General features: G+C 48.3%; 1 protein-coding gene across 8 annotated transcripts in view; it reads left to right on the top strand.

Annotated features, from left to right (window-relative positions):
• The window catches only part of NLRP3 (NLR family pyrin domain containing 3), a 91393-nt gene that overhangs the window by 57152 nt on the left and 14350 nt on the right, over nt 1-19891 (top strand). For 2 of the 8 annotated variants that reach the window (XM_054481624.1, XM_063664635.1), the window contains exons 2-7: nt 1348-1409; nt 1880-2200; nt 6350-6469; nt 6966-8718; nt 13273-13443; nt 18423-18593. In XM_054481624.1, the coding sequence (XP_054337599.1) occupies nt 1918-2200; nt 6350-6469; nt 6966-8718; nt 13273-13443; nt 18423-18593 (2498 nt within the window). In that variant the 5' untranslated portion in view covers nt 1348-1409; nt 1880-1917. Of the gene's footprint in view, nt 1-1171; nt 2201-6349; nt 6470-6965; nt 8719-13272; nt 13444-18422; nt 18594-19891 lie in introns of all 8 variants that reach the window. The other 6 variants (XM_054481635.1, XM_054481613.1, XM_054481603.1 and 3 more) reach the window with 3 other exon arrangements.

Genomic DNA, 19891 nt, shown 5'->3' with positions numbered 1-19891 from the left:
TTTTCCAGGCTCTCTCCTTCCCTTGAGTGTTATTTATGGCTTTAGGTTGAGGTGCTTTGCCAAATACAGTATAATCAAGGGATCAAGGAGGGAACAATTCCAAACAAAGCCAACTTGTTCGTCCATCCAGACTCTAGGAGATATGGAAGATCTAAAGATGCAGCAGGTGATTGCTAGTTTTTGTGGAACTCAAAGTCTAGTTGGGAAGACTATGTTGGTGAATGCTGCAGTGATATACCTGTGATAAATGCTGGGGAAGTGTGTCTTTTAGTCATCTATTTTGTTGTCTTTGTCTTTGTCTGACTGAAACAAGTGATGGAAGACATGGTCTCATATCTCTGGTCAAAATCCTGGCTCTGTTCTTTCCTGGTTCTAAACCCCTCGGCAGGCTTCTTAGTCCCCTAAGACTCAGTTTATGCATCTATAAAATGGGGCTAGGAATAGGTGCACCTCATAGAGCTCTGTGCATGTTAGATGGGGAAAAACATCAGTGAGTGCCTAGCCTGTGGAAAGCTCTAAATTAATGTGAATTATAATGATAACAATTGCAAATTTTGCAAGGAGACATTAAAGGATGTATGTTTTTATTTATTTTATTTTATTCTATTTTATTTTTTGAGATGGAGTTTTGCTCTTATTGCCCAGGCTGGTGTGCAGTGGCGTGATCTTGGCTTATCGCAACTTCTGCCTCCCGGGTTCAAGCGATTCTCCTGCCTCAGCCTCCCGAGTAACTGGGATTACAGGTGCCTGGTACTACACCCGGCTAATTTTTGTATTTTTAGTAGAGACGGGGTTTCTCCATGTTGTTTGGTCAGGCTGGTCTCCAACTCCTGACCTCAGGTGATCCGCCCACCTCGGCCTCCTGGAGTGCTGGGATTACAGGGATGTATGTTTTTCTTATTCTCCATTACGCACTCCCAGCTTCATCTCCCTTCAGTCCACTGGTTGATAGAAGTGCAGTCAAAGACTGTCCCCTCCTCCGCAAGCTTTTGTATTCTCTCTCCTCTCTCCCTAGCCACGTCCTGCTCTGTTATCAACACACTTACTCACCTCCTGGCCTTCTCCTTCTATTGTCTGTCATCCCTCTTCCCTCACGAACACAGAAGCAAAGAGCCAGAGCCTTCAGTCTGGAGGAACTGAAAACATTCTCTTCTGCTTTCTCATTTTGTAGATGAGGAAACTGAAGTTGAGGAATAGTGAAGAGTTTGTCCAACGTCATAGCCCCGTAATCAACGGGACAAAAATTTTCTTGCTGATGTGTCAAGATGGCATCATGAAGTGGTTGTTCACTGTAGACTGTAATACAATCCTGTTTATGGACTTGTTTACATATTTTTCCCTCCATAGGGAAACCTTTCTTCCATGGTTCAGGACACACTCCTGGATCGAGCCAACAGGAGAACTTTCTGGTAAGCATTTGGCAAACTTTTTTTTTTTTTTTTGAGGTGGAGTCTCGCTGTGTCGCCTAGGCTGGAGTGCAGTGGCGTGATTTTGGCCCACTGCAACCTCCACCTCCCGGGTTCAATCAATTCTCCTACCTCAACTTCCTGAGAAGCTGGGATTACAGGCGCCCACCACCACACCCAGCTCATTTTTGTATTTTTAGTAGAGACACAGTTTTGCCATGTTGGCCAGGCTGGTTTTGAATTCCTCAGCTCAGGTGATCTGCCTGCCTTGGCCTCTCAAAGTGCAGGGATTACAGGTGTGAGCCACCGTGCCCGGCCTTGGCTAACTTTTCAGAATTAAAGATTATGACTGGTTACAGTCATGTGACATTTTTTTCTTTCTGTTTGCCGAGTTTTTGATAATTTATATCTCTCAAAGTGGAGACTTTAAAAAAGACTCATCCGTATGCTGTGTTCACTGCCTGGTATCTTAGTGTGGACCGAAGCCTACGGACCCTGAAAACAGCTGCAGATGAAGATGGCAAGCACCCGCTGCAAGCTGGCCAGGTACCTGGAGGACCTGGAGGATGTGGACTTGAAGAAATTTAAGATGCACTTAGAGGACTATCCTCCTCAGAAGGGCTGCATCCCCCTCCCAAGGGGTCAGACAGAGAAGGCAGACCATGTGGATCTAGCCACGCTAATGATTGACTTCAATGGGGAGGAGAAGGCGTGGGCCATGGCCGTGTGGATCTTCGCTGCGATCAATAGGAGAGACCTTTATGAGAAAGCAAAAAGAGATGAGCCGAAGTGGGGTGAGTGGAAGGAAGACTTTTAAAAAAAATTGTGGCGAAATGCACATAATATACAATTTTCCATCTTAATATATATATATATTTTTTTGAGACGGAGTTGCTCTTGTTGCCCAGGCTGGAGTGCAATGGTGAGATCTCGGCTCACTGCAACCTCCACCTCCCGGGTTCAAGCGTTTCTCCTGCCTCAGCCTCCCAAGTAGCTGGGATTACAGGCATTGTGCCTCCACGCCCGGCTAATTTTGTATTTTTAGTAGAGATGGGGTTTCTCCATGTTGGTCAGGTTGGTCTCAAACTCCCGACCTCAGGTGATCCACCCGTCTCGGCCTCGCAAAGTGCTGGGATTCCAGGTGTGAGTCACCGCGCCCGGCCATAATCATTTTTAAATGTACAGTTCAGTACTGTTAGGTACACTCACATTGTGCAACCAATCTCCAGAACTGTTTTCATCTTGCAAAACTGAAACTCCTCACCTGTTGAACAATAACTCCCCATTGCCTCATTCTCCCAGCCCCGGTAACCACCATTCTATTTGCGATCTCTGTGAATCTTACTACTCTGGGCACCTCATATAAGTGGAAACATACAGCATTTTTTCCTTTATGAGTAGTTTATTTCACTCAGCATAATGTCTTCAGGGTTCAGCTATGTTGTAGCATGTGTCAGAATTCCCTTCCTTTAAAAAAGACTGTATAAATACTCCATGGTACCATATACCAAATTTTGTTTAGTTATCTGTTGGTGAACACCTGGATTACTTCTACCTTTTTGTTATTGTTAATGCTGTTATGGGTGTTGGTGCACAAATATCTCTTCAAGACCCTGCTTTAATTCTTTGGGGTATATACTCACAAGTGAAATTTCTGAATCATATTGTAATTCTGTTAAATATTTTGAAGAACTGCTCTACTGTTCCAGATACCATCTGTACCATTTCCCACCAACAGCACACAAGGGTTCCAATTTCTCCATATCCTCAGAACACGTTATTTTTATTTATTTTTTCTTTTTTATAGTAACCATTCTAATGAGTATGAGGTGGTATCTCACCATAGTTTTGATTTCCGTTTCCCTAATGATAAGTGATGCTGAGCACCTTTTCACGTGCTTGTTGGCCATTTATAGAGCCTCTTCAGAGAAAGTTCTGTTCAAATTCTTTTCTCATTTTCAGACCAGGTTTGGCTTTTGTTGTTGCCTTGTAGGAGTTCTTTATATATTCTAGATATTAACCCCATATCAGATATATGATTTACAAATATTTTCTCCCATTCTGTGGGTTGTCTTTTCATTCGGTTAACTGTGTCCTTTGATGCACAGAAGTTAGTATGATTTTTTTTTTTTAAAATCATTTCTTGGCCGGGCATGGTGGCTCATGCCTGTAATTCCAGCACTTTGTGAGGCTGAGGTGGGTGGATCACCCGAGGTCAGGAGTTCAACACCAGCCTGGCCAACATGGCAAAACCCCATCTCTACTGAAAATACAAAAAAAATTAACCGAGTGTGGTGGTGGGCGCCTGTAATCCCAGCTACTCAGGAGGCTGAGGTAGGAGAATCGCTTGAACCCAGGGAGTGGAGGTTGCAGTGAGCTGAGATTGCACCACTGCACTCCAGCCTGGGCTAAAGAGCAAGACTCTGTTTAAAAAAAAAAAAAAAATTTCTTGTATTGTCTTGGTTTCTTCCTCTTTTCCCCTCTCACGGTAGTGCTATGAGAAGGTGGAGGCAAACTGTTTATTTTCTCTAACTCCTTTAAAAAGCTGAGGCAGATTGTACCGACCCCCTGGGCACCTGCAATGATTAGTCCCTCTTTATCTGAATCTCAGCAGTGCCTGCACCCACCTCCAGTTCTCCATCCAGCTTCTCAGATGTTTTGTCCAGTGTCTGCTGTGTGGTCAGCAGGCTCGGGCCTCTGCTTCCTATGGCCCAGAGGGCAGCCTCTCTCCTTGAAGAACCATGGAGTTTGTGGCAGAAGCCTTTCCTTTCACCACCACTTTGGGAATTGGAATGTAAAAGAAATTCTCTTAATCCCCATGCACACATTGGGGATAAGGTTCTTTCTTTTGTCTTGTGTTCTAGGCAAAGGTAGGGCTCAGAGAAGGGCGGAGTATTGCAGGATGATGATGTAGAGCTGGTGGTGATGGGAAGGAGGAGTACAAATGAGTCAGTGGATAGGGAAACACATGTTAAGGCAGGGCAGCAGTGTGCATGTAATGACACTGGGGAAACAGACAGCAGTGTGCAGCCAGGGGAGGTCAGAAACCAATTGCTGCAATGGCTCTCACCCGTAGTCCCAGCTACTCAGGAGGCTAAGGCAGGAGGATCTCTTGAGCCCAGGAATTCAAAACCAGCCTGAGCAACATGGTGAGACCTCATCTCTAAATAAATAAATAAAGCAATTATCATTGCGTCAGTACTTACATACTCACATACCCAAATTAAAGTGTCATAATCACGACTGTAGAAGTACTTTGCTAAGCAGTTTTTATGGCACATTCAAGAACCCCATGAAGTAGCTTCTGGTATTATCCCTCCTGCAAGTGAATGAAGTGAGCCTGGAAGAGATTCTAACTGGCCCATGGCTTATTTCCAGCCATAACCAGAGCTGGGGTAAAAAGCAGGGCATGTCTCTGAGTCTCTGATCAAAGCCTGGCTCTTAACCACTCTACCATCTTTGCTTCCATATCTGGATTTTGAGGCAGAAAAGTTATAACTAGGGTTAGAAGTTTGTTTGTTTGTTTCCTGGGGTGGGGTGAGGTTTTAGGTAATAGACTTTGGCTAATTTACTGTGATAGCTCCTACCTGAGCCCCAGTTACTCAGGTGGCTGAAGTGGGTGCATCACTTGAGCTCAGGAGTTCCAGGCTGGAGTGAGCTATGACCATGCCATTGCCCTCCAGCTTTGGGAACAAAGCAAGACTCTGTCTCTTAAAAAAAAAGAATTAAGATTTTGGTTTTGGCTTAGATTTTTTGGATTTTGTTTTGTGGTATGATTACCAAGTAGACAGCTGTCAGAGCTCTTTTATGGGCTGGGCGCAGTGGCTTATGCCTGTAATCCCAGCACTTCAGGAGGCCAAGATGGGAGGATTGCTTGAGCCCAGGAGTTTGAGACCAGCCTGGGTAACATAGTGAGAACCTGTCTCTACAAAAAATGCAAAAATTAGTTGGGTGTGGTGGCACGTGTCAATAGTCCCAGCTGTTCTGGAGGCTGTGGTGGGAGGATCACTTGAGCCCAGGAGGTTGAGGCTGCAGGGAGCCGTGATTGTGTCACTGCACTCCAGCCTGGGCAATAGAGTGAGGCCCTGTCTCAAAAAAAAAAAAAAATCATTTATGTTACTCGTAGATTCCTGCCCACCTGAAGTTATCTGTCTTATATATTTCCCCTAGTGACTAACTCTTGTTTTACCTAACCTGAATTTCTCCTACAGAACGCCTTCTTAAGATATGTTATCTAGTGACTGTTTGGATTTGTGATTCTCAACACAGATGCATGTTGGAATCACCTGGGAGCTTTTAGTATGTGATGGTTCTTGGGTCTCACCTCAAAGGGACTGAAAAAGAACCTCTGGACGTGGAGTCCTGAAGTCCATATTTTTAAAGCTTCCTGGGTGATTTTAAAGTCAGCCAGGATTCCCAACCACCAGATTAGGCATGAAACAGACTGGTCATTCTCACTCTTGAAGAACCGGACATCTAGACTCGACAATAGAAGATGTGTGTGAAATGGATTGCAGGGAACTGCGGTCAGGGAAGGGTGACCTTTCTTAGCCCACAGCCGTGTTGGGGATATAGGAGAGCTTGGAGATGTCCTCACAATCAGGCTGCCAGGGGCAGGCAAAAGCAAATGAGGGTAAAAGAAACTTAGCCTGCTTCGCATGTTTGCTGATTGATTTCCAGACCTGAGGAAGAGATTCTGAGACTGGGGACAGTGGGAACACATGCTTGGCAGGTGGACAGCAGAAGTTGTTTTGAAACTAGGAGTGCAGAAATGCTCCCAACTAGACTTTTGACTGGATACCTGTCCTCCGCAACTCAGAGCCATGTTTTGATTTGGGGGATGTTTGGGGTCTCTTCTCTCATGCCAAATATTAGGCCAGGTTTCAATTGCATCCTCTGTGATAATAGTTCTGGGTTTTGACACCTTTTTTTTCCCCTTTTAGGTTCAGATAATGCACGTGATTCTAATCCCACTGTGATATGCCAGGAAGACAGCACTGAAGAGGAGTGGATGGGTTTACTGGAGTACCTTTCGAGAATCTCTATTTGTAAAATGAAGAAGGGTAAGCAACTGGGGTGGTGCTTCTAGTTGAGTTTTAAGACCTGGTTCAGGAGGCTCTGTGAAGCTGAGCAGCTGGGTAACTTGGCCATACTATAGGTTCCTGCTCTTTGGGATGCAAAGGCCTGTCTCAGGAAATCCATTGTCAGTTGAAGAAACAGATTCATGTTTGTGTGGCTTTTGCAGTCCCAGAGCCAGCGGGGGTGATTAAGCATTTCAAGTTTGATAAGGCATGGGATGCAGATTACTTAAAGAATAAGATTGATTCAAAGGATCTTTGGGCTGGTGGCTACACATACAGACAGGCCTTCTGCTCAACTGTGTATCTTAAAAACTTGACACCAGAGATTCTCGGCACCTTTCCTACCCAGTGGAGAGGAGCTGCACCTTCCATTTCTCCATTCCGGTTACCACTCACTTCTGACGACAGGCCCCTGTTGAGAGCGCATCTCAGGTGGATGTGTGTGGGCTTTCCCCCTAACTTCCTGTCTTTGCCATAGATTACCGTAAGAAGTACAGAAAGTACGTGAGAAGCAGATTCCAGTGCATCGAAGACAGGAATGCCCGTCTGGGTGAGAGTGTGAGCCTCAACAAACGCTACACAAGACTGCGCCTCATCAAGGAGCACCGGAGCCAGCAGGAGAGGGAGCAGGAGCTTCTGGCCATTGGCAAGACCAAGATGTGTGAGAGCCCCGTGAGTCCCATTAAGATGGAGTTGCTGTTTGACCCCGATGATGAGCACTCTGAGCCTGTGCACACCGTGGTGTTCCAGGGAGCGGCAGGGATTGGGAAAACAATCCTGGCCAGGAAGATTATGTTGGACTGGGCGTCGGGGACACTCTACCAAGACAGGTTTGACTATCTGTTCTATATCCACTGTCGGGAGGTGAGCCTTGTGACACAGAGGAGCCTGGGGGACCTGATCATGAGCTGCTGCCCCGACCCAAACCCACCCATCCACAAGATCGTGAGAAAACCCTCCAGAATCCTCTTCCTCATGGACGGCTTCGATGAGCTGCAAGGTGCCTTTGATGAGCACATAGGACCGCTCTGCACTGACTGGCAGAAGGCCGAGCGGGGAGACATTCTCCTGAGCAGCCTCATCAGAAAGAAGCTGCTTCCCGAGGCCTCTCTGCTCATCACCACAAGACCTGTGGCCCTGGAGAAACTGCAGCACTTGCTGGACCATCCTCGGCATGTGGAGATCCTGGGTTTCTCTGAGGCCAAAAGGAAAGAGTACTTCTTCAAGTACTTCTCTGATGAGGCCCAAGCCAAGGCAGCCTTCAGTCTGATTCAGGAGAATGAGGTCCTCTTCACCATGTGCTTCATCCCCCTGGTCTGCTGGATCGTGTGCACTGGACTGAAACAGCAGATGGAGAGTGGCAAGAGCCTTGCCCAGACATCCAAGACCACCACCGCGGTGTACGTCTTCTTCCTTTCCAGTTTGTTGCAGCCACGGGGAGGGAGCCAGGAGCACCGCCTCTGCGCCCACCTGTGGGGGCTCTGCTCTTTGGCTGCAGATGGAATCTGGAACCAGAAAATCCTGTTTGAGGAGTCTGACCTCAGGAATCATGGGCTGCAGAAGGCGGATGTGTCTGCTTTCCTGAGGATGAACCTGTTCCAAAAGGAAGTGGACTGCGAGAAGTTCTACAGCTTCATCCACATGACTTTCCAGGAGTTCTTTGCCGCCATGTACTACCTGCTGGAAGAGGAAAAGGAAGGAAGGACGAACGTTCCAGGGAGTCTTTTGAAGCTTCCCAGCCGAGATGTGACAGTCCTTTTGGAAAACTATGGCAAATTCGAAAAGGGGTATTTGATTTTTGTTGTACGTTTCCTCTTTGGCCTGGTAAATCAGGAGAGGACCTCCTACTTGGAGAAGAAATTAAGTTGCAAGATCTCTCAGCAAATCAGGCTGGAGCTGCTGAAATGGATTGAAGTGAAAGCTAAAGCTAAGAAGCTGCAGATACAGCCCAGCCAGCTGGAATTGTTCTACTGTTTGTATGAGATGCAGGAGGAGGACTTCGTGCAAAGGGCCATGGACTATTTCCCCAAGATTGAGATCAATCTCTCCACCAGAATGGACCACGTAGTTTCTTCCTTTTGCATTGAGAACTGTCATCGGGTGGAGTCACTGTCCCTGGGGTTTCTCCATAACATGCCCAAGGAGGAAGAGGAGGAGGAAAAGGAAGGCCGACACCTTGATATGGTGCAGTGTGTCCTCCCAGGCTCCTCTCATGCTGCCTGTTCTCATGGGTAAGGAAACTCAGCTTCCAGGTGCTTCCTCCTGCTTCCTCGCCAGCTTCTTCTTGGCACTTGCCTCCTCTCATCTCTTTTCAACTATCTTCCAAATACAGTTGCCACAGCTACATCATAATGCCACCACCATCTGTTTTAGACCCCTCCATGAACAAAGATTGACGTGTGGTAGGTGGATAAATGGGATGAGGAAAAAAAACAATCAAACAAGGAACAAATGTTTAGGGAATGCCAGTTTAGCACAAGGTATTAAGTAGGATGTAGGATTGCCTACAAATATTTGTCAACCGAAATTGCTTGTAAGCTACTTGGAGCACTAGTGCCTAAGAGTCAGTCAATGTCTGTGGGGCAGAACAATGCAAGAGAGTCTGTGTCCCAGGAGCGAGGGGACAGAGGACCTCAGAGCTGGAGGCTGGGGGGATGTTTCTTAGAAACGTGCAATCTAAGCCTCCTTTAAGGAATAGCGGGAGCTGGGTGCATAGAGAAGAAATTAAAGGAATTCTGGCACTGAAGACTGGTATGAGCCAGTCATGAAAGCAGTCTGAGAAAAAGTGTGTGCAGGTGACAGTGGAGAGAAACACAGTTTCCTTGGAAAAAAACATGACAAAGGTAAATCAAGGGAAATAGAGCAGAAACGTGGAGACCCTACTTCTAGGCTCTCATGTTGCTCTGCACTGGGCATTGCCAAAATCCCCTGTTTTCGGGTCTGTTCACACACTTGCTGGGTGGTTGGAAGCTAGTGGCCAAGTCTGTGCAATGACGTGGTTGAGTCACCTGACTTTTGAGTCCCTTCTGGGTTTATCGTTCAGTGCCTCCTACAGAAGGACCACCCACAGTGGTTGTAGGAAGATGGCCACCCTGTGATGTGTGAGTTTAATCTGGATAGAAGACACTTGACATGGGGCAAAATTAAGGGAAACAGGAGGCTCGGCCCTTCCACGGGCAACAATGAGTTTCAGCTTTCTCGATCCCTTGACATTACCACGACCAGGACCACCTTACTAGTCATGGTTTGGCCATGAAGGACTGACTGCCCACAGGGCCGCAGTGATGGTGAAGACCCAGGTCCTGGTCACAGGGACTTGAGGTCTGGCTGTGGGACAGTCCGGAAACAAGTGCAGATGTCGGGAAGGGGGTTCACGGGCTCTGACAAGGAGACTTGCAGAGTATCCAAAGCACAAGGGGACGAACCTGTTGACCAGCGGGGTGCAGATGTCCCCGCTCAGCGAGCTTCCGGAGGATGGACAGTGAGAGAGTGAGAGAAGGCAAGGGGCAGCCAGGCTGGGGGTTTACAGTGTTGAGAGAGAGGGCAGGCGTGGGAAAGCAGGGTACGGTTTCTACAGCAGCAAACAGTTCCAAGTGACTGGGAAAAAGACAGTTGTCTTCATTCAACAGGCTGCCATAACAAAACACTACAGGGTGGCTTATAAGCCAAAGGAAAGTTCACCTTACAGTTCTGGAGGCTGGGAAGTCCATGATCCAGGCTCTGGCAGATCTGGTGTTTGGTGAGGGCCTGTTCCCTGGTCGATGGTGCCTTCTCACTGTGTCCTCACATGGTGAAGGGGCAAGGCAGCTCTCTGAGGTCCCTTTCCTAAGGGCAGCAGTCCCACTCCTGAGGGCTCCAGCCTCATAACTTAATCACACCTCAAAGGCCCCATCTCCTGATACGTCATGTTGAGGGTTAGGATTTCAGCATATGGATTTTGGGGCACACAAACATTCAGACCATAGAAATGGGAGAAGCAGCGTAAGACAGAGAGAAAAGTAGGCGGAGCTACTCATTAAGAGTGAGGTGGAAGGTAGGAGAGGGTAGGGAGACCCTTATGAAGATCACACACCTGTGAGGAAGGCTTGCACACTCTCACCGAAGCCCCGGTACGGGGCTCAGCACCCATCCCTCTAGATGGCACCTGCCTTCCTCTGAGGACAGACTCTCACTGAAGCCCCGGTACGGGGCTCAGCACCCATCCCTCTAGATGGCACCTGCCTTCCTCTGAGGACAGACTCTCACTGAAGCCCCGGTACGGGGCTCAGCACCCATCCCTCTAGATGGCACCTGCCTTCCTCTGAGGACAGACTCTCACTGAAGCCCCGGTACGGGGCTCAGCACCCATCCCTCTAGATGGCACCTGCCTTCCTCTGAGGACAGACTCTCACTGGAGCCCCGGTACGGGGCTCAGCACCCATCCCTCTAGATGGCACCTGCCTTCCTCTGAGGACAGACTCTCACTGAAGCCCCGGTACGGGGCTCGGCACCCATCCTTCTAGATGGCACCTGCCTTCCTCTGAGGACAGACTCTGACTGGAGCCCTGGTAGGAGGCTCAGTACCTGTCTTTCTAGATGGCACCTGCCTTCCTCTGAAGACAGACTCTCACTGAAGCCCTGGTACGGGGCTCAGCACCCATCCCTCTAGATGGCACCTGCCTTCCTCTGAGGACAGACTCTCACTGAAGCCCCAGTAGGGGGCTCAGCACCCATCCCTCTAGATGGCATCTGCCTTCCTCTGAGGACAGACTCTGACTGGAGCCCTGGTAGGAGGCTCAGCACCCATCCCTCTAGATGGCAGCTGCCTTCCTCTGAGGACAGACTCTGACTGGAGCCCTGGTAGGGGGCTCAGCACCCATCCCTCTAGATGGCACCTGCCTTCCTCTGAAGACAGACTCTGACTGGACCCCTGGTAGGGGGCTCAGCACCCATTTCTCTAGATGGCACCTGCCTTCCTCTGAGGACAGACTCTGACTGGAGCCCTGGTAGGAGGCTCAGTACCTGTCTTTCTAGATGGCACCTGCCTTCCTCTGAGGACAGACTCTGACTGGAGCCCTGGTAGGGGGCGCAACACCCATCCTTCTAGATGGCAGCTGCGTTCCTCTGAGGACAGACTCTGACTGGAGCCCTGGTAGAGGGCTCAGCACCTGTCTTTCTAGATGGCACCTGCCTTCCTCTGAGGACAGACTCTGACTGGAGCCCTGGTAGGGGGCTTAGCGCCCATCCCTCTAGATGGCACCTGCCTTCCTCTGAGGACAGACTCTGACTGGAGCCCTGGTAGGGGGCGCAACACCCATCCTTCTAGATGGCAGCTGCATTCCTCTGAGGACAGACTCTGACTGGAGCCCTGGTAGAGGGCTCAGCACCTGTCTTTCTAGATGGCACCTGCCTTCCTCTGAGGACAGACTCTGACTGGAGCCCTGGTAGGGGGCTTAGCGCCCATCCCTCTAGATGGCACCTGCCTTCCTCTGAGGACAGACTCTGACTGGAGCCCCAGTAGGGGGCTCAGCACCCATCTTTCTAGATGGCAGCTGCTTTCCTCTGATGGCAGGAGCTTGCTTCGTATGTTCCAGTCCCTTCTGAGAACCAGAAGCCTGAGCATCTGTTAGAAATGCAGGATTGTGGACCCAATCTTAGACCTAGGGAGCTAGACTTTGCATTTGAATGAGAGCTACAGGTGATTCAAAGGTGACTGCATGTGTGGGTGCAGTGGCTCTTGCCTGTAATCCTAGGTTTTTGGGAGGCCAAGATGGGGGTATTGCTTGAAGCCAGGAATTCAAGTCCTTCCTGAGCAGCAAAGTGAGAGCACCTCTCTACAGAAAAACAAAAGCAAAAACGTGACTGCATGTTGGAGTCATCTGGACATTTAAAAAAGATCCATATAGCTGGACACAGTGACTCGTGTCTGTAACCTCAGCTACTTGGGAGGCTCAGGCAAGAGGATTGCTTGAGCCCAGGAGTTTGAGGCTGCAGTGAGCTATGATCATGGCACTGCATTCCAACTTGGGTTACACCTAAAAAAAGTTTCAAAAATTCATCTGGTTCTACCTCAGAGATTCTGATTTTATTTCTATGGATGTGGCCTGGGCTTGCGATTTTTTTTTTTTTTTTTGAGATGAAGTCTCGCTCTGTTGCCCAGGCTGGAGTGCAGTGGCACGATCTTGGCTCACTGCAACTTCCACCTCCCAGGTTCAAGTGAGTCTCCTGCCTCAACCTCCCTAATAGCTGGGATTATAGGCACCTGCCACCACACCCAATTGATTTTTGTATTTTTAGTAGAGACAGGGTTTCACCATGTTGGCCAGGCTGGTCTTGAACTCCTGACCTCAGGTGATCAACCTGCCTCGGCCTCCCAAAGTGCTAGGATTACAGGTGTGAGCCACCGTGCCCAGCCTGGCCTGAGGATTTTTGTGAGCACTCCTGATGCTATTGTGTAGCCAGGAGTGAGGACTGCCCTCTGATCACCCAGCACAGAATGTTCAGGGCCATGTTGGGACAGTGAACTGGTAAAGGCTAGAGGAGGACACTGGGGAGCGGGCTCTAGGGTGCCACAGTCAGCCACAGTCACAGGCTCATGCTTTCCGTCTGAGAGGAGGCAGAACTGGTTTTACCAAGGCTCATCCAGCCCTCTTCATTTCTCTGGGAACAATTTTTGTTTTGTGACCCATCTCTTAATCCCCGGAAGGCATTTCTCTGAACTGATGCCAGGCACCCCGGCTCCCAGCTCCAGTTAGTTATTATTCGAGGCTGATTTCTTTTCTCTCTGTCTTCCTTCTAATTCCTAGATTGGTGAACAGCCATCTCACTTCGAGTTTTTGCCGGGGCCTCTTTTCAGTTCTCAGCACCAGCCAGAGTCTAACTGAATTGGACCTCAGTGACAATTCTCTGGGGGACCCAGGGATGAGAGTGTTGTGTGAAACGCTCCAGCATCCTGGCTGTAACATTCGGAGATTGTGGTGAGTCCCCGTTCATGCGATCTGTGTGAGTGAAAGTTCATATGAGAGAGAGAGAGAGGGAGAGAGAGAAACAGACTGGAGAAAGATCTTCAGGACCAGATTGCTGGTGTGGTTTCTTTCTTTTCTTTTTCTTTTTTTCTTTTTTTGAGGCAGAGTTTTGCTCTTATTGCCCAGGCTGGAGTGCAATGCCGTGACCTCGGCTCACTGCAATCTCCGTCTCCTGGGTTCAAGTGATTCTCCTGCCTCAGCCTCCTGAGTAGCTGGGATTACAGGCACCCACCACCATACCCAGCTAATTTTTTGTATTTTTAGTAGAGATGGGGTTTCATCATGTTGTCCAGGCTAGTCTTGAAGTCCTGACTTCAGGTGATCCGCCCGCCTCGGCCTCCCAAAATGCTGGTATTATAGGCGTGAGCCACCGCACCTGGCCGGTGGTGTGGTTTCTGCTGTAACAAAGTGCCACAGACTGAATGGCTTCAACAACAAAAATTTATTTTCTTGCAGTTCTGAGGCTGAAAGTCTAAGATCAAGGTGTCAGCAGGGTTGGTTTCTTCTGAGGCCGCCCTCCTTGGTTTGTAGATGCCCCCTTCTCCCTGTGTACTGACGTCATATTCCCTTGCGGGGAAGAGTGGCCTAGTCTCTTCTTCTTACAGAGACAGCAGTCTTGATGGATTAGGCACAGTCACGCATGACTACACAAGGCCTAATGTTAACCTAGTCACTCCTTTAAAGACCCCATTTCCCAAAACAGCCACATTATGAGATCTTGAGGATTAGGGCTTCAACATGTAAATTTTTGGGGGGCACAGTTCAGCCCAGAACAAGTGAGAAGGTAGAATGGATTGGAGGCCAGCTGGGGAAGTTTTGTGTGGGGAAGAATGAACGAGGAACTGAAAAAAATGTCATTTCTTGAAAAGACCATGATGCTCCATATATTCCATTTCCTCACAGGCCATGTTCATAGATGAGAATTGGAGAATTTGCCATTTACAACAATGGCAACCTCAGCTAAAAACTATGAAAATACTTTTTTTTTTCTTTGAGACAGGACCTCTCTCTGTCACCCAGGCTGGAGTGGGGTGGTGTGATCACAGCTTACTGCAGCCTCGACCTCCCAGGCTCAAGCAATCCTCTCACCTCAGCTCCCCTGAGTAGCTGGGACTACAGGCATGCGCCACCATGCTGGCTAATTTTTGTATTTTTTTTGTAGAGATGTGGTCTCATCACGTTGCCCAGCCTGGTCAGAATGCTTTGTATGGGTTGAAATGTCGCAGGGAATCTCCTGTGACTTTATTAATAATGTGCTTGCTCACACCTGTAGTCCCAGCTACTCGGGAGGCTGAGGCAGGAGAATCGTGTGTACCCGGGAGGCGGAGATGGCAGTGAGCCGAGATAGTGCCATTGCACTCCAGCCTGGGTGACAGAGTGAGATTCCATTTCAAAATAATAACAATAATAATATGCTTGCTTTCTCCCACACCATGAATCAGATTCACACGTCCCACCGCGCTGGTGCCTGGGCCATCTCACTAGCTCTGTTTCATTCCCTGCTCTGTGGACACATGCAGGCGTCTGCATTTTTGAGGAGCCGCACAGCAAGTGTTAAAGTTCGCAACTCTAGGACATTTTGCTACCTCCCTCTCCGGCTCAACACACCCACCTTGTCACCAGTCTTATCAATTTTTCCTCCTACCTGAGCTGTTTTCCACTTTTCCTCGTCCTCACCCCACCAGCCCAGGTCCAGCAACCGTCACCACTTGCCTGGACACGCAGTGACCTCCTAGACCATCAGCTCCCCGGGGATAGGGTTTGCGTTTGTCTTGCCGTCATCTTTGCCACGCCTGGATAGACATCTTAGTACCTATCGGTGGTCAAAAGCACGCACTGAATGAATGTTGGCTCTTTGGTTTCCCTGTGTCTGCCTTTCTCCCTCACCCGACCATTCTCCGCACAAAAGTAAGATGGTCCTTCAGAAAATTCTGATTTGATTGTGCTGTTCCGTGGCTTAAATGCTTTCTCTCTGCTCTGCTCTTTATTTTTTACTTTATGTATTTATTTTTGTAGATGTAGGGGGCGCAAGTGCAGCTTTGTTCCGTGGATATATTACTGCACAGTGGTAGTGTCTGGGCTTTTACTGTAACTACCCTTTTTTTTTTTGAGATGGAGTCTTGCCCTGTTGCCCAGGCTGGAGTACAGTGGAGCGATCTCGGCTCACTGCAACATCCACCTCCTGGGTTCAAGCGATTCTTCAAGTAGTTGGGATTACAGGCATGGGCCACCACGCCCAGCTAATTTTTGTATTTTTAGTAGGGACAAGGTTTCACCGTATTGGCTAGGCTCGTCTCAAACTCCTGACCTCGTGATCCACCCGCCTTGGCCTCCCAAAGTGCTGGGATTACAGGCGTGAGCCACTGCGCCCGGCCTTAGTGTAACTGTTACCCAAATAGTGAACATTGTACCCAATAAATAATTTTCCAGCCCTCACCTGGCTCCCACCCTCCACCCTTCTGAGGCTCCAGTGTCTATCATTCCATGCTCTACGGATGTTACCCTTTAGCTCCCACTTGTAAGTGAGAACATGTGGTATTTGACTCTGTTTCTGAGTTGTTTCACTGAAGATAATGGCCTCCGGTTCCATCCATGTGGCTTCAAAGATGTGACTTCATCCTTTCCTATGGCTGAGCAGTGTTCCCTTATGTATATGGATCACACTCTCTTTATCTTTGCTCTTTTGATAAATTTCAAATCGTAGTACCGTGGAGACTGGTTGTTTGGGACACTTAACCTTATTTCTCCAACTTCATGCCCAAATTCTCTCTCCACTGCTATTGCCCCTGTATGATTCTGGAGAGGCAGACACAAACAGGGAAGGGTAGGGGACAATGAGATGTTTCGCAGATAAGTAGAGATCCATTTGTCCATTTGCTTGAAGTTGGTGTAAGGATAGGGACAGAAAGGAAGGTGGTCTAACAGGCTCCAGGACCTATGAACTATTGCCCTGGAAAGAAGCTAGAATGTTGTTCTTGCCCCCATGACAGGGATAAATTATAGTTTTTGTTGCTGGTGTTGGTGGTGATGGTGGTAGTGATGTGTGTGTGTGTTTGTGTGCATGTGTGTGACGGCGAAACAAATCAAGAATCAGAACTGCAGCAGGATGTGGAATCCCAGCACTTTGAGAGGCTGAGGTGGGCAGATCACTTGAGCCCAGGAGTTCAAAACCAGCCTGAGCAAGCTGGTGAGACCTTGTCTTTACAAAATAATAATAATAATAAAATATAAATAAAATAAAATAGCTAAGCATGGTAGCACATGCCTGTATTTGCAGCCACTTGGGAGGCTGAGGCAGGTGGATCCCTTGAGCCCAGGAGTTCGAGGTGGCAGTGAGCTATGATCTCATCATTGCATTCCAGCCTATGCAACAAAGTGAGACCCTGTCTCTAAAAAAAAAAAAAAAAAAAAAAGAGAAAAAGAATCAGAGTTGCTTTTCCTTTCAATATAGATGGAGAGCTGGGATGAAATCATCGAACACAATGGGGTGACAATGTTGGTAAAGACAAGAAATAGCTGAGTGCAGCACTGGCGAGGGCAGTGCCAACTGCGGACATATCAATGGCTAGGAACATGAGGGAAGGAGGTGGGGTGCACAGGCCCACACTGCCCACTTCACTTACAAACCAGGAGCGCACCATTCACATGGCTGGGGGGTCAATGCACCCGGCACTGTTTACGGCCAGAAGTTCACTGACGGGTGCTCCCTCTGCTGTGACTGGGGAGCCTGGGGGCTGACCTCCCAATGTGCCTTGTGCTGTACTCCGAAGCTCTCTGGTCAGGTGTGTCCCGATGCTTTCTCTATTCCGGAGCTCTCTGGTCAGGTATGTCCTGATGCTTTCTCTATTCCGGAGCTCTCTGGTCAGATGTGTCCTGATGCTTTCTCTATTCCGCAGCTCTCTGGTCAGATGTGTTCTGATGCCTTCTCTATTCCGGAGCTCTCTGGTCAGATGTGTTCTGATGCCTTCTGTATTGTGGAGCTCTCTGGTCAGATGTGTTCTGATGCTTCCTGTATTCTGGAGCTCTCTGGTCAGATGTGTTCTGATGCTTTCTCTATTCTGGAGCTCTCTGATCAGGTGTGTTCTGATGCTTTCTCTATTCCGGAGCTCTCTGGTCAGGTGTGTTCTGATGCTTTCTCTATTCCGGAGCTCTCTGGTCAGGTGTGTTCTGATGCCTTGTCTATTCCGGAGCTCTCTTGTCAGGTGTGTTCTGATGCTTTCTCTATTCCGGAGCTCTCTGGTCAGGTGTGTGCTGATGCTTCCTGTATTCTGGAGCTCTCTGGTCAGGTGTGTTCTGATGCTTTCTCTATTCCGGAGCTCTCTGATCAGATGTGTTCTGATGCTTTCTCTATTTCGGAGCTCTCTGGTCAGATGTGTTCTGATGGTTTCTGTATTCCGGAGCTCTCTGGTCAGGTGTGTTCTGATGCCTTCTCTATTCCGGAGCTCTCTGGTCAGATGTGTTCTGATGCTTTCTCTATTCCGGAGCTCTCTGATCAGGTATGTTCTGATGCCTTCTGTGTTCTGGAGCTCTCTGGTCAGATGTGTTCTGATGCTTTCTCTATTCCGGAACTCTCTGGTCAGGTGTGTTCTGATGCTTTCTGTATTCCGGAGCTCTCTGATCAAATGAGCTCTCTGGTCAGGTGTGTTCTGATGCTTTCTGTATTCCGGAGCTCTCTGATCAAATGTGTTCTGGTGCTTTCTGTATTCTGGAGTTCTCTGGTCAGGTGTGTTCTGATCCTTTCTGTATTCCAGAGCTCTCTGATCAGATGTGTTCTGATGCTTTCTGTATTCCGGAGCTCTCTGATCAGATGTGTTCTGATGCTTTCTGTATTCCTGAGCTCTCTGGTCATGTGTGTTCTGATGCTTTCTGTATTCCGGAACTCTCTGATCAAATGTGTTTTGATGCTTTCTGCCTCTGTTCTTGGCATGAAGGTTGGGGCGCTGCGGCCTCTCGCATGAGTGCTGCTTCGACATCTCCTTGGTCCTCAGCAGCAACCAGAAGCTGGTGGAGCTGGACCTGAGCGACAATGCCCTTGGGGACTTCGGGATCAGACTTCTGTGTGTGGGACTGAAGCACCTGTTGTGCAATCTGAAGAAGCTCTGGTGAGTTGAGCCCGTTCCCCTGAGGAAGCTCTGCCAGTGAGGCATGCTGTGAACTCTGGCTTCAGTGAGGCCCAGTGGGCTGGGGTTTCAGTGAGAATGGCCTTGGCGGCTCAGGTGACTGCGTGTGCTTGTCTCTGGGTGTCTAGCATTTCGGTCAGTTAGTGTTTGTTGTGGGGAAAGCCACACACTCAACCCTGACAAGGAGCATAAATAATAACAAAAAGAAGATGTCTGCCTTTAGGGTGCCTACTGCCTAGCTGAGAAAAAGAAAAAACAAAGCAGTGTAATGCATTGCTTTAGAGGAGTTTTAGAACTTCATGACAAGCCCTGGGTCCTCATATTGTATAAGAAAAATGGTGCTAAAGCAATGCAGACCCTCGAAGTTGTATGCAGCCCTTCCCTGAATGCTTCTGGGAGACTTGCATTTTGAAGGAGAGAAAAAAACACTTAATAATGGAAGGGCCAATTCTCATCCATTAGGATGGCTATTATCAAACAAAAGCAAGAAAACTAGAAAACAACAAGTATTGGCATGGATGCGGAGAAATGGAAGCCATTGTGTGTTGCTGGTGGGAATGTAAATGATGCAGCCACTATGGAAAACAGCATGGCAATTCCTAAAAAATAAATATAGAATTACTATTGGAGCCAGCGTTTCCACTCCTGGGTATATCCACAAAAGAGTTCAAAGCAGGAACTCAGCTGGGAGCGGTGGCTCACACCTGTAATTCCAGCATTTTGGGAGGCTGAGGCAGGTGGATCACTTGAGGTCAGGAGTTCAAGACTAGCCTGGCCATCATAGTAAAACTTTGTCTCTACCAAAAATACAAAAATTAGCCAGGCATAGTGGCGCATGCTGTAATCCCAGTTACTCAGGGTGGAGGCAAGAGAATCGTTTGAACCTGGGAGGCGGAGGTTGCAGTGAGTCAAGATCCCGTCACTGCACTCCCGCCTGGGTGACAGAGGAAGAGTTAAAAAAAAAAAAAAAAAAAAAAGAAGGCACGAACTCAAACATATTATTTGTACACCCATGTCCATAGCAACACTATTAGCAATAGACAAAAGGTGGAAATAACCAAACGTCCTTCAACGGATGAAGGGTGTTGAAAAGTGCTATATATGTGCATTTAGCTTTAAAAGGAATTCTAGTACACACTACAACATGGGTGAGCCTCGGGGACGTTATGCTAAGTAAGATAAGCTAGACTCGAAAGGGCAAATACTCTGTGATTGTCCTTATAGGAGGTGCCTAGAATAGTCAGATTCATAGACACAGAAAGAAAGGTGGTTGCAGGCAA

This window comes from Pongo pygmaeus, chromosome 1 (genome assembly GCF_028885625.2).
Source record: "Pongo pygmaeus isolate AG05252 chromosome 1, NHGRI_mPonPyg2-v2.0_pri, whole genome shotgun sequence".
Lineage (NCBI taxonomy): Eukaryota > Metazoa > Chordata > Mammalia > Primates > Hominidae > Pongo > Pongo pygmaeus.
Note: the sequence above shows the minus strand (reverse complement) of the source record. Positions and strands in the feature narration are given on the sequence as shown.